This window comes from Ziziphus jujuba, chromosome 3, assembly GCF_031755915.1.
Source record: "Ziziphus jujuba cultivar Dongzao chromosome 3, ASM3175591v1".
Taxonomy (NCBI): Eukaryota; Viridiplantae; Streptophyta; class Magnoliopsida; order Rosales; family Rhamnaceae; genus Ziziphus; species Ziziphus jujuba.
The window spans coordinates 2,577,819-2,590,970 of record NC_083381.1 but is presented as its reverse complement, the minus strand read 5'-3'; the positions used below and the strand labels follow the sequence as shown (position 1 = coordinate 2,590,970).

Genomic DNA, 13,152 nt, shown 5'->3' with positions numbered 1-13,152 from the left:
TAACGGTATTCTGTAATTGTGGATGTGATTAGCGTATGGGCGGATATGATGACTATGCAGGTTATATATTCTCCCATGGTTGTCATTGGACCGAGGGCAAACAAGTTTAATATTGGCCATAGCCGCCCCCTTTCCATGGTCGGGATTGAGGGTTATAGCATTGGCGCCGTTGGGATGCCAAGGCTACCGGATGCAGGTTTTTCTCTTTAATCTCCCCGTCAGGCGATGCTTTGGGACACTGAATATCATCGAACATCACTAGCATATAGTATAGTGCATCAAGTCATTTTCTGATCCGATTGTCAAAATTAAATGTTTTCAATAGGATGATGTGGTAATGTATGATGTTGTGATAATGCACACCATATAGGCAATGGTGTGGCAGCTCTTGATGAGATGGCATGCCACATGTTAAGTTGAGGTGGTAGTGCTAACACGGCGAGGTAGTGATGTGGAGGTTGCCATGTGTAGAATGTTCAGGTATGGATGATGATGTGCAAATTAAGTGTTGTGATGATGTGGGATTTAATTATTTTGTTTTACTATGTTTTTGTTAAATTGTTTTTGTGTAAGACTTTTGTACATCTAAACAATACTTAATACTATTTTATGGTGCCTTAGAGGGAGAGACACACCACATAGGAACTCGAGGAGAGCAATGGTGGAGCCAATCTAAGAGCTACTTTACTTGTAAATGGGTTTTTAATCAAATATTATATGTGATAATTATTATCCTTACCGTTAAGTTGCCCAAGAATAATATTTTCATATATAGATATTGGCATGATTTAGAAATAAAACAGTTTTATTTTATGAGCATGAATTGAATAAATTATGTGGGTAATATATATATATATATATAAACTTTCTACCATGTGGATGTCTGCATGGTTTTTCTTTGTGGATATTAGAAAGGATGATGATTTTTATAAAAAATTATCATCAATTTTTCACAAACATACAGAAAAAGTGATGGTTTTTATTAAAAATCATTGGCTTTTCTAATGTCTGCTTAGAAAAACCTAAGGATATTTACACGGCAGAAAAATTTATATGTATATAAATATATATGTGTGTGCACGCGCATGCCTTATTTTAAGATTTTACTGGACACTATTATAATAGATATATGTGTTTGAATGATAGAATAATGATATATGTTTTATCAATCTATTATGATGTGATGTATTTATTGTGATAGTTGATACATTGTAGATATCTTATTGATGTGATTTGATTATGGTAGCCTACAAGCTGGGATTTTACCAGTAGCTTATTCTGGTCAAGTGAGGACTAAGAGATAGATATGTAGATTGGATAAAGATGCAGGGCAAAATGGATAAAGCCAGGAGTTTACTCAATCGGACTTTGTTTGGTAAGGGGATATTTCCACCAAACAAAAGGTATAATTTATGCGTTTTAAAATGGTTGCACGACTGCTTGATGTCTTAACTTCTTCCTTGGTTGAATTTATTACTATTGAATATTCTATTTCTTAACATTATTACCAATATGAACACCTTTACTGCTCTTGTTATTATCATATGAGTATTATCATTACTATGATTTTAGTGTCATTGTTAATTATTTTTCTATTGTTATAGATACCCATTTTTAAGAAGCTAAAACCACTCATTGAGTACATCCCCATGTACTCAACCATTTTATTTCCCCATTTTCAGGTGATTCTAGTTTTCTTATTACTGATTTTACAGCAAAAGAGTTTCCAAATACAGTACCAAAAATACAAACATAAGAGAAAAAAGGCTCGAAATACACCAACCAAATCTCAAAAGGCTCTCCCAAGCTTGTCCAATCCTTTCCCAAAACTGACACCCACGAGAAGTCACTAACACTTACTGAGGTAGGAAACTGAGACGAATGAATACAAGTGTACCCAGTTCGTGAATTTTCATAATTATACCAAAATAAGTATAATCCAAATATATCAACATGATATTTAGTTATATTTATATACGGAAGAGATACAATGCACGAGCTATTGAGGGTTCCAACCAAAAAGAGGAAATAATGAAACCTGACCATGTAAAACATCATTTCTATTGTACGAAATAGCATCAAGCTATAAATATGTAACTATTATGATTTAAATTTTTTTTTTTTGACAAATTGGAAAATAGGAATTTCATCAAAAAGGTTTTGAATTAAGGACTTAAAAGGTTAACGTTAGCAATCATTACCAATTTGATTGTCCAATAAAATAACTACTATATAAAAAAGAAATTAACTGGATATTTTTCAATCTTAATTAATAATTCCATTTTTCTATGTAGAAACTACCACTCCGCTATCAAATATTACACAATAGCAAAGTGGATGTTGCCCAAGATGACAGGAAGTTACCATTGTGTCCAAATTTTTTGTTCTTATTATATTAAAATCTTATATATAAATACACAAAATTAACATCTGCTAAAAAATTATATTTATCTTTTATAAATATCTATTCATAATTTGTACATACTTATCTTTTTTAATATATAATATAATATCTAAGTGAAAATGATTTAGAGCTACTAAATAATATTTATATTACAATTTCACAATTTTAATTACAAACCATATTTTTCAAATCAGTTATAATCTATTTACTAAATTAAAATTTGAAATTTAATAATATATATGCTAATGATATGATTAAATAAACTTATAACACTGTTGCACATTGCAACATCGGACACGTGCAAAACCTAGCATAATACGTACATATTTATAAGCCCATATACATATATTTTTTTAAGCCTATATTAAGAAAAGGAAATGAGCCGCTTAGGTTTATTTTTGTAATTTGAGCTTGTTTGGAGGGTAGATTGTATGAGATTTGTGTAGATAGCACACTGCGCCTATGTCTGCCTTCTTCTTGAAACGACTTCGTCCCGTGAGCTGCTGCGGAAGGGATCGGAAGACGCAGTGAAGCCGCACTCTGCTTCAGCGCCACCCCTTGCTTCTCGTGTATGTACCCTCTTTCTTTTTTCCTTTTCTTTTTTCTCTCTCTATTTTTCTCTCTTCTGGGTCTTGTTTGAGATGGGTCTGGGATTGTGCTAGTCTTTGAGAGTGGATTGTCTCAAAAGACTCTGAATCATGTTTTTCTTGTATTGGTTTATTGGTGATTTAAAGGTTTTCTACTGTCCTAAGCTAAGAATCTTCCTTCTCATTTCCCATTACATGTCTTTGGGCTTTAAATTCAAAACTTTAATCTTTTAATGAGAAAATATATTCAAAATAAAACCAAAAAGAAAAAAAAGAAAAGAAAAATTGCTGGCCTTGAATTATTATTATTATTTTTTTAATAAAGAAACTAATTTTCTTGTATGACAAAGTGAAAATTGTGTTTACAAGGAGAGGAAAGTGAAAAGCCTGGCGTAAGGAGGAAAACCCTTGTACGCAACAATTTAGTTTTCTTTCTTCTTCTTGAAATTTAGCTGTTCAAAACAAATGTTTAGAAGGAGAAGAAAATGAAAACCCTGTTTTAAGTGGTATGTATCTTAGTGTTTCAAAGCAGTCTTTAGTAATGGATAACTAAGAAAATCTCTAATGAATAGTATTGTACTAAAATGTACAATCAAAACTAAATGGGATGATCCTAACTCAAATAACTTAAAGAATAAAGCTTATACCAAGGTGAATGGTATGCACCTCTTTGCAACGTAGGACTTCCCTTTCTACCATTTTTGAAGAACATGGTGTCTCTGATACAACAAAGGTATCGACTTTAGGCATTTTAGACAAATCCGAACACACAGTCAATGAATACCCATTACAGTTAAACACTTTATTTTTTGAAACTTTTTTCCCCCCTCTTTGCTTGAAGGATCATTTAAGCATTACTTCTCGTGCATTATGGTACTATGAACCTATTAGAAGTTAGAACCAAATTTCCGTGACAGGTATTCATAATACTATATAAATAATTATATATTAATATTGAACATGCTCATTGCATCCCACCAATGTATTCTGGTTATTGGAAGAGTAAGGCAAATTGGAGTCTGTCAAGTTAAAATGGTTTGGGGATCAACTTTTACTTCTTCTTGTTAAGTAGAAAAAGAAAATAGGTGGAAGTTAAGGTTCATTGGACTTATAATATAATTTATTTTTGCTACTGAAAAATATGGTTAATACAACTAGACAATTTCTTTTTTATTATTTTTGTTGTTCAAAACATGTTTTGAGTTGTTTCTTATTGTATAATATGAACAAATGCAATTTAGAATTAGGAGATAAAAACTACCATGAGGGAAAAGGAAAAGATGGACTCCAACGGAAATACTTGGAATAATTCTATCACTTGTACTAGCTAGGAGTAGCATTTTCAGTGCTAGCTGAATGTAAAGGCTATGTCTCTGCGTTTGGTAGAAAGAAAATTAATTTCCACACACTTTGTATTTGAACATTGCTTGTTTCAGGAATTTTGAAATCTTGTGGCTTCGAATTTTGCTTTGGACATAACAGGGAAAGTCCTCACTATTTATATAGTTGAGAGTGAAAAATTGTTGCTAATTTATGCAATTATGTATAAATAAAAATAAGTGTAGTAAATGTGCAATTTTGTTTATTAAGCTCCACGAAGATATATGTACATTTTTATTCTATTGAATGAAAATTTTTCTTGTCTAAGTTTACTTTGTTTGTTTAGATTTTGTTTTTGATGTTGTTGACTTAAATGTATTATTTAAAATTTAGGCAAACATATCTAAAAACTAAATAAAGGAAAGAGGACAATTGACCAAAAAAGAGATATCTTTAACGAGTTTTGAGGTTATTATTTCCTAAAAACAGCATTTGTTTTTCTACATTAGGAGGTCGATTCATGGGAAATGATCTCTCTGACAATTAATAAGAACTTTTTCCTTGATATTAAGCCACTTCATTAGGAAAAACAAGAACAATTTTTTTTTTTTTTTTTTTCTAAATGTTATTTTAAATGGAAAATGAGAATGTTGTTTTATGATCTTAGAAATTGGGATTTTGAACACTTGGGTAGAGAGTGCTTTGATGCTGTTCTTAAAAGTAAAATAGAATGCTTTTTTATCTGTTCTCTGCTATCGTATTGTTATACTGTAGAGTGATTTATTTGTTATGTTTTCCCATCTCCAGATTGTGTTGTGTCAATTAACTTGGGCTTGAGGGAAATGAGTGGAAGTGGTAGAAAACGTAGTTCAAAGTGGGACTTGCGGGAAGAACGTGATGATATAAATTTGCAAGATGATGGCTGGCCTGGAAAAGCAGGTCGGCCATTTCGAAATAGAGATTCAGGACATGGATGGCATTCTCCAGAGCTTGCTCGTAGTAATGGTTCAAAGCGGTCTGGCTTAGAGATAAGTGATATGAGGTCTAAGCATGATTCAGGATTTCTATCTAGGGAACCTTTTCCTGGAAGCAGAAGTTCACATAGGAATGAGAACACTGATAAAGACAGCAACAGGTATATAGAAGAATCCATGGCATGGGATAGAGATGGAAGTTATGGCACAAGAATGTCACCTGGTCTTGAGGAATGGAGACAGCAAAATCATAGTCAATCTCCGAAAAGTGGCCGAAGCAGGTCAATGAGGTATCTTTTGCTTATACTGAAACTTAATTCTTTGCATATTGAACTTTATTTACAGAATATGTGTGTCGCATGGTTGTTAAAACTTGTATCATATCATGGTTTTTTTTTTTTTTTTTTTTTTTTTTTTTGTGTGTTTTTTTTTTTAAATGTATTGTGTGTTGTAACGTAACATATATTGTAAGATACGGTTTAAAATTTAATTTTTATTAAAACATTATATATATATATATAAATGTAAATATATAATTTTTTAAAAAGTTTTTAACATATCATATAAATATAAAAGAAGTAATAATTTAAATGATATAATCATATATAAGCAAGGGAAATAGACAATAACTAAGCCTCAAGGAAATTTAAGAATAAAAACTATGGGGAGAATATAATAATATTTTAATAATACAATAATACCCCACCCCCTACCTACATGGCCACATCCCAAATTTAAAAGGCAGTAAACATAGAAAAGTAAATAGGCATTGACGGAGAAAACGAGGTTGCATAATTCTTCTCATCTTTGCGAAAGTGGAAAACAGAGGAAATAGAAGAGAATGGGTAGGTGTTGTTGTCCTAAACCAACATAAACCAGTGGAAAATACGCAAAAGTGGGTGAAAGTGAAGAAGAAACAAGGAAAGAAAGAAGATAAATTAAAAGATGGAGAACCGAGAACCAGACTTACCACTGTTGCTGTTGGGAATGATTTTCTGGTGATTCAGTAATTTCTGTGTTTGGTTATCTCCTATTCTTAATTAGAATTTTGAAAATTGTAGTTTTTGGTTGATTGAGATTATTTAGCCCTAAAGCTTTTTGTTGGTTGCCGATTAGGCTCTCTGTCTCTCTCTTAATTTTCTGTATCGTCTGTTTCCTGTATCAGTGGTATAAAGAACGTAACGTTCCTGTATTGTTCCAATACAGTGAAATTTCCTATACGGTATACGGTACTATCGATTTTGCTTCGAGACGATGAGTATCGTACAATATGTATTGTGAAGCATACGATACTGATAACAGTGGTGTGTTCTATAAATATCATTATGTAACAATGCACAATTATGTTCATTTCATGTTGCTCATAAGTTACTAAATATTGAAATTAAAGTATAAAAACCAACTCGTCTGTAAGGGAGACTTGTAGCAAAGGGGCAACTAAACTAATTAAACTAGAAAACCAATAAAAAAGGGAAACTAAATAAATTAGGAGACAAACATTCAGACAAAACCAATAAAATTCTAGAATATAGTTTGTGTAACACAAGTGCTGTTTGTTATTTTGTTTGTTTTCCCTTGTTATTCGATATTTATGTGCAGGGGTAGGAGTAGGAGTAGAAGCAGGACCAGAAGCAGGAGCCCTGTTCGTAGCAGTAGATGGGAATCAGGGTTTCCTGAAAGAAGTAGAAGCAGACCAGGAATGTCAGCTCAACTATGTAAAGATTTTGTTGCTGGAAGATGCAGGAGAGGTAGTCATTGTCAGTTTCTTCATCAGGGTACTCAAGATTACGAGGATAACTGGGATAGTAGACAAAGGAAAAGTGGAAGCTCAAAATATTCAACTTCCCGTGATGCTAGAGATCACTCATTGAGGAGTGGAAGATCTACATCTTGTACTGATTTTGTGAAAGGGAGGTGTCGGAGGGGGGCATCTTGTAGGTTTGAACATCATGGTGCTACTGATGGATTCAATAAAGGATCTGCGGAGGATGTTAGTAGAGAATCAGAAAATGACAGAAGGAAAGGAGATACTTCTATTGAGCAAGGTGTTGACCGTGAACCTCGCCGGAGTAACGATATTCCTTGCAAATTTTTTGCTGCAGGAAATTGTCGAAATGGGAAGTATTGTCGATTTTCACATCATATTCAGACATCTGCAAGCCCTAATGGTAAGTCGCACCATGATAAGTGGGGCCCAGCTAACAAGTTGGATGATGTGGACCAGGTATGGGATGGTCCAAAATGGAGCAATTCAGTTGTGCCAGATGCTGCGATGTTTAGTGAGGACAAAAATGGAATTATAGGTGCTCAAGAGGCAAGGTCTACTTGGTCTGCAAATGACAATAGGTGGGGAAATAGTTTGACTGATGAGAATGAAAAGCCAACTGTTAGTCATGAGGCAGCTAAAATCAATGAGAAGGAAGCCCTTCGGTGGAAGGCAGATAATGCAGGTACCAGCATGGGTTTCTCTGAACCCAAACATGCTGAAAAGTGGCTCGGTGATATGGACATGTCGCCTGATTGGAACTATGCAGTCCAATCTTCCAACTATGTTGTGAAAGAAGACAATAGTCATATTACTCGGGGTTCAGAATCTTCAAGTCGTAATGATATTTCTTTAACCACTCGTGTACAGAGTATGACTCAAGATCCTTTTGGTAGAATGCACAATGCCGCTACAATTATGCGCCCAATGATAATTGAAAAATCTGTCATTCAACAGAACCATGATTTGAGGGAAGATGGTGCCATTGCATTGCCATATGATGATAAGAATGCTGTTGGAAAAATTGGCTCTATACATGCTGACACGAATATTTCTGCTTCCATATTAGCTCAAAGCTTTGACCAAAATGGCCAGCATTCAAGTGCTTTTCCTCTCCCAAGCTTAAACACAATTCGCCAAAATCAGCCAGTGATCCCAGCTGAAACTCATAAAGGAATTCTTAAAAATCCACAAACCATGCCACTGTCTCCAGAGGTGAAATGTCTTGTCAAACCGGATTTTGGGGATGCAAAAATTGCAGTAGCTAATTCTGGAATTCCTTCAACTCAGAAAATGGTAAGTGGTGAACAAATCACCCAACTTACCAGTCTGTCAGCCTCTTTGGCACAGTTATTAGCAAACGGACAGCAGCTTCCACAACTTTATGCAACTCTAAGTACCAATAATGCTGTGGGTGTCCCTTCCTTTACCAGTGCTGAAGGGTCTGTTAATCCAGTTTCATCAGCAACTCAGCCTGACCAGGCCATTGGATCTCAGAAGCATTATGATCCTGTACATGATAAGACAGAGTCTATGAGGCCTGATATTAGTAACAAACCCCCTGGAATTCTATTGAATCCTGCTGCAAATAAAAGTAATCTTCCTGATGGAAAATCAGAAAGAAAATTGATGAACTCAACTCCATCACCTCGTCCTGGTGGACCAGATGGTGATGATAGTTGTGAGGATAGCGAGGGAAATAATAAAATGGGGGATGAGAAAAGCAAGAAACCACTAGAAGAGAATAGAAAGGCCCAAGAGGATGGTCCCTTGGAAGGCATAGATAAAGATGGAGCTGATGATGGCAAGAAAAGCAAGGATATGAAGGGAACTCGTGCATTTAAATTTGCACTTGTTGAGTTTGTTAAGGAGCTTCTAAAACCAACATGGAAAGATGGTCAAATCAGCAAAGATTCTTACAAAATAATAGTGAAGAAAGTGGTTGACAAAGTGACAGGTACACTGCAAAATGCTAATGTTCCTCAAACACAAGAGAAAATTGATCATTATCTATCACTTTCAAAGCCGAAGCTCACAAAACTTGTACAGGTGAGTGCTGCCCATAGATTTCATCTAATTTTGATTTAGTGTGACTATAGAAACTCCTTTAGGACATCTGCTAAAATCCCCTTTCTCTCTAATCTGATATTTTGTTCCACTTATATTCAATATTTAGATAGTTATATTTTTATTCTACATTGCTGAGTTGGTTTATCATCCATATATCTTTGCTAACCATTTTGAAACCATCCATATTATTATTCATTGGATGCATTACTTTGTATAAACATGTTTCTATCCTCAAATATAATAGATTTTGTACAACTAAAAGGAAGACAATGTCAAAAGTTGTAGATGGAAGAAGAAAATTCGATCCATGCATCACCTTTCTGTGTCTAGTTAAGGGTAGTTATTTCACTATTTTAGGTTGTATCTAGCTCTAATATAAAAAGCTTTGTAGTTTTCTTATTTTCTTGTTACTGAAATATGAGATTTTTCTGCTGTTTCAGATGTGTCATGTTATATTTGTCATTCTTTAAAAATTCAAACTAAATTAATAAAAATATAAATTTAGGAATAAAAAAATCTTTTCTTTTTATTTAAAATAAGGGTAATTTACACAAATACCTCCTTTAGTTCAAAGTTTTTTTTCACATACCTTCTAATTTTTGGTTATTGTAGGTGCTTCTTTTATTGTATTTGAATCTTTTGCAAAAAGTTCCATTCGGCATGAACACCTGATTGCATCAAATTTTAACGATGAAATTACTCTAAATCGAAATTGTAAAATTTTCAGAACCATTCTGCTGAGACTCTACCCTTTCTCCTTCTCCTAAGCTACAGAAAGTTGTTTCATTTCCTGTCAAATGCTCCTTTTATTGTTTATGTTAAATATATTTACAAAATATTCCTTAGAAAATATTTTGGATGGTGGTATTTTTGTCATTAAAAATAATTAGCCTATGTTGACCATCAAATTTCACAATTTGACTGATGGAAGAGTAGTTTTGTGCAAAATATTTAAAACACAAGAGGAGTATGTGCAATAATTAAAAAAAATACATTTAAACTAGAGGGGGTGAGTGTTTGTGTATTTTACTCTTAAAATAAAGTAATCTTCATGATAAAAAAATGTTTAGAACTAACAAAATTTACAAATTTGTTTTAACATCTTTATAATTATAGTTGTTATGCTAAGCTAATTATTATGATATACAGTGAGATGATTATAAATCTTGTAACTAGTTATTTATAATAATTTTGTTTTATTTTTATGATATTTATTAAAATCAAAGTTCAAAATCCCACAAAACTTACACCACATGTTAGGCTTGTGCCTCCCATTGTGATTACTAGAATGCTTTGGGCTACATTTTTATTTATTTATTTATTTTTTTAAAAGCATTGGTTGTAGTTATTAGGTTCAATTTCAGTTTTTTCTTTTTTTTTCGTCCACCGAATAGAGAAAACCCAAGTAGGATAAAAAACATAAAGTAACTTCTTTGTTTAAGTTTTGTTCTGCTGATCTGTTCTGTTTGAAACTTAAAATCAAATGTAGTAAGGTGAATTTATTTTTTGGAACCATAAAGCGCAATCGATCCTGTAATACCGATGGCCATAAATTTTTTTATTTTGTTTATTACTTTCTCATAGCTTGTTTGAGGGTAGTTTTTCTGTCCTGCCTCTCCCACTTATGTTTAATCTTGCTTTGATAATGGTATGGGTTCTGATTGACTTCGTGTAGCTCTAGCTTCAACTTAAATTGCTTTACTTGTCATGTTCATGTTATGCTTACTGTGTCTTCTGGTCTGAGTAAATTCCTTATGTGATTGCTTTTTATATGTCCATTGCCGCCTCAAACTTGTACATTGTGACTCTGAAGTTTGGGATTGTACATTGTAAATGTCTTGTTTGTTTAAACCTCCCTTCTCATCCATTTAGAGAAAAATTAAAAGAAATATCATGTGGAGTTACATGTTATGAATATATAAAATGTTTTCTATTTGTCATTTAATTTATTTATATGTCTTTTCTCATAGCTCATAAACAGAGAGATCCTAGACCCCAGGATTATCATTTTACCAACCCAGAAAAATTTACCATCATTTTTTGTTTTCTTGGTTGTTGACTTTTAGATGTGTAGATTTGTTGCGAGTCTTGATAAAGAGTTGTTCATTATTATCTTCAACACATGTTGTGGTGAAATGAATGACATTCTGTTCCCCTGGGACTAGTAGGTTCCAATAATTTAGTTTCTGTTGTTTTGTTTTTAATGCAAGTTCTATTATCTTTTCTTCTTGCACAAATGCAGATAAGTTATTATTTTCTTTGTGAAAGTTTGATTACCATCTTTATTTTGTACTTTTTCTTGTTTTACAACCTTTATATTAATTAATTAATTTATTTTTTGGCTGTAGGCATATGTTGACAAAAGTCAGAAGGGCTGAATAAGGCATGGGACTTCAGTGTATATTTACTTTTCTTTCCTGTGTCATACAGCAAGCTTTCATGACATTTCTTTCTTATGTATTTTAGTTGGTTAACAAGTTGAGCTAACCTCTCGACTCCATATGCTAGATGTTTAGAATTTTTTGTTTGGAATTTCTTCTTCTTCTTTTTTTTTTGGGTCTCTTTTATACTTCCATTAATCTTCCAGTGTATAATTAACGGTTCTCATGCTGATTATAATTGAGTGTGCAAATCTGACTTCTTATTGTTCTTGTTACAGCACTGCCTTATCTTATTGTTTTCTAATACAATTTTATGTTGTATGGTTTCCCGTGCCAAACTAGGAACTCTGGATTGTTGTAGTCACTGACATCTTCACCCTCGGAGCTCTCCAAAAAAGAAAAAAAAAAAAAAAAGAAAAGAAAAAAAAGTTAGACAAATAAATATAGAATGAGAGAGAAGTCCTTTCGGTATTGCGATGTTGTTTTATTCCATTTTTGTCTCTTTGATTTACTTTGTCCATAGTTCCAACTGCCTTCAACTGTAAAAAACTACAGTTGATTTTAGCCTAGCCAAGTAACAAAATAGTCTTGTACATGGAAGTTGCTTGATGGCAAGTCCACTTCTCCATGCGTGCAAAGGTTGGACAAGTTGTTTATAATTTGGAGGATTTGGCTTACCTTGAATATTCAAGGTAAGTCAAGTATTTGGCTTCGTGGCATTGTTTGGAATATTGTTCTGTGTGGAATGTTGAATGCTATGGAAGTGGAGATGTAATGGGATTTTTGAAGAAGCGTTTCAGTTTCCTAGAATGTTAGATTATATTATCAAAATAATAATAATGATAATAATAATAAATTATTAGGTATGATTTCACTATTTTCTTTGAATGCTAACAACGAGATTACAAAGCTGGATTCAGTTGAAAACTCCAAAGGAATCATGGTTGAAGCAAGTTCAGGTGGTGTCCTTGGTGATTCATGAATGGTTGGTTGGTTTTATGGATGATATCTGTGAACCCAGTTGCATTCTTGCCGAGGATTGAGATCTCTTCTATGGTTAGAACTTGGAAACTTATTGTTGATATGGATTCGACCATTCATGAGGGATGGGATTGATAAGGATATCGTGCCCTTGCGTCATTGTATTGGTATTATCAATGGTTTTAGCTGCTCATCATGAATCAAGGAAAGTGAGGGAGTTGCAGATTTGTTTATTTTTTTTGGTTAATGTTGGTCATAGTTTTAATTTAGGAGTTATTAAAGAAATTTATTTATTGCCGATTGTACTAGAATTTGGGCTCAGTTCCGTTCAGGTTATTTCGATCCGGTTCACCAAAGAGAATGTGCAAAGGTCGTTTGCATAATTTGTTTTTTGAAAAACTGGATAATTTTTTCCTTGGAAAATTTCCATTTTCTTAGCCAATTTTCTAGGAGAACTAAAATCCTTACTTTATGGTACTTTCCTCGTCGTTTTCCCTTGTAATTTCTTTTTTTCCTATCATTTCTTTACAACCAACAAAGGAAAAAAGAATTTCCTTGCTTTTCTTTTTTTGTTTCCGTAGCGAAAATTCTAGTTCCAAACAAAGACTCAAATTGTAAGTGAGATTGGTGGGCTTGAAACCTCAAAACGAAGGAGGAAATTATTGTAAAT

General features: G+C 33.2%; 1 protein-coding gene across 1 annotated transcript; it reads left to right on the top strand.

Moving 5' to 3' along the window:
* The first annotated feature begins 2,813 nt into the window (after positions 1-2,813).
* Positions 2,814-11,776, top strand: LOC107421949 (zinc finger CCCH domain-containing protein 38). Its single transcript, XM_048477449.2, has 4 exons — positions 2,814-2,973; positions 5,119-5,575; positions 6,885-9,099; positions 11,469-11,776. Exons 2-4 carry the CDS (start codon positions 5,154-5,156, stop codon positions 11,496-11,498), a joined length of 2,667 nt encoding a protein of 888 aa, XP_048333406.2. The 5' UTR covers positions 2,814-2,973; positions 5,119-5,153; the 3' UTR covers positions 11,499-11,776.
* Positions 11,777-13,152: the final 1,376 nt, after the last annotated feature.

Coding starts and splice junctions, on each gene's coding strand:
- LOC107421949 (XM_048477449.2), top strand. CDS start 5,154: ATGAGTGGAAGTGGTAGAAAACGTAGTTCAAAGTGGGACTTGCGGGAA. Junction 5,576..6,884: donor GGCCGAAGCAGGTCAATGAG/GTATCTTTTGCT, acceptor ATTTATGTGCAG/GGGTAGGAGTAGGAGTAGAA. Junction 9,100..11,468: donor AGCTCACAAAACTTGTACAG/GTGAGTGCTGCC, acceptor TTTTGGCTGTAG/GCATATGTTGACAAAAGTCA.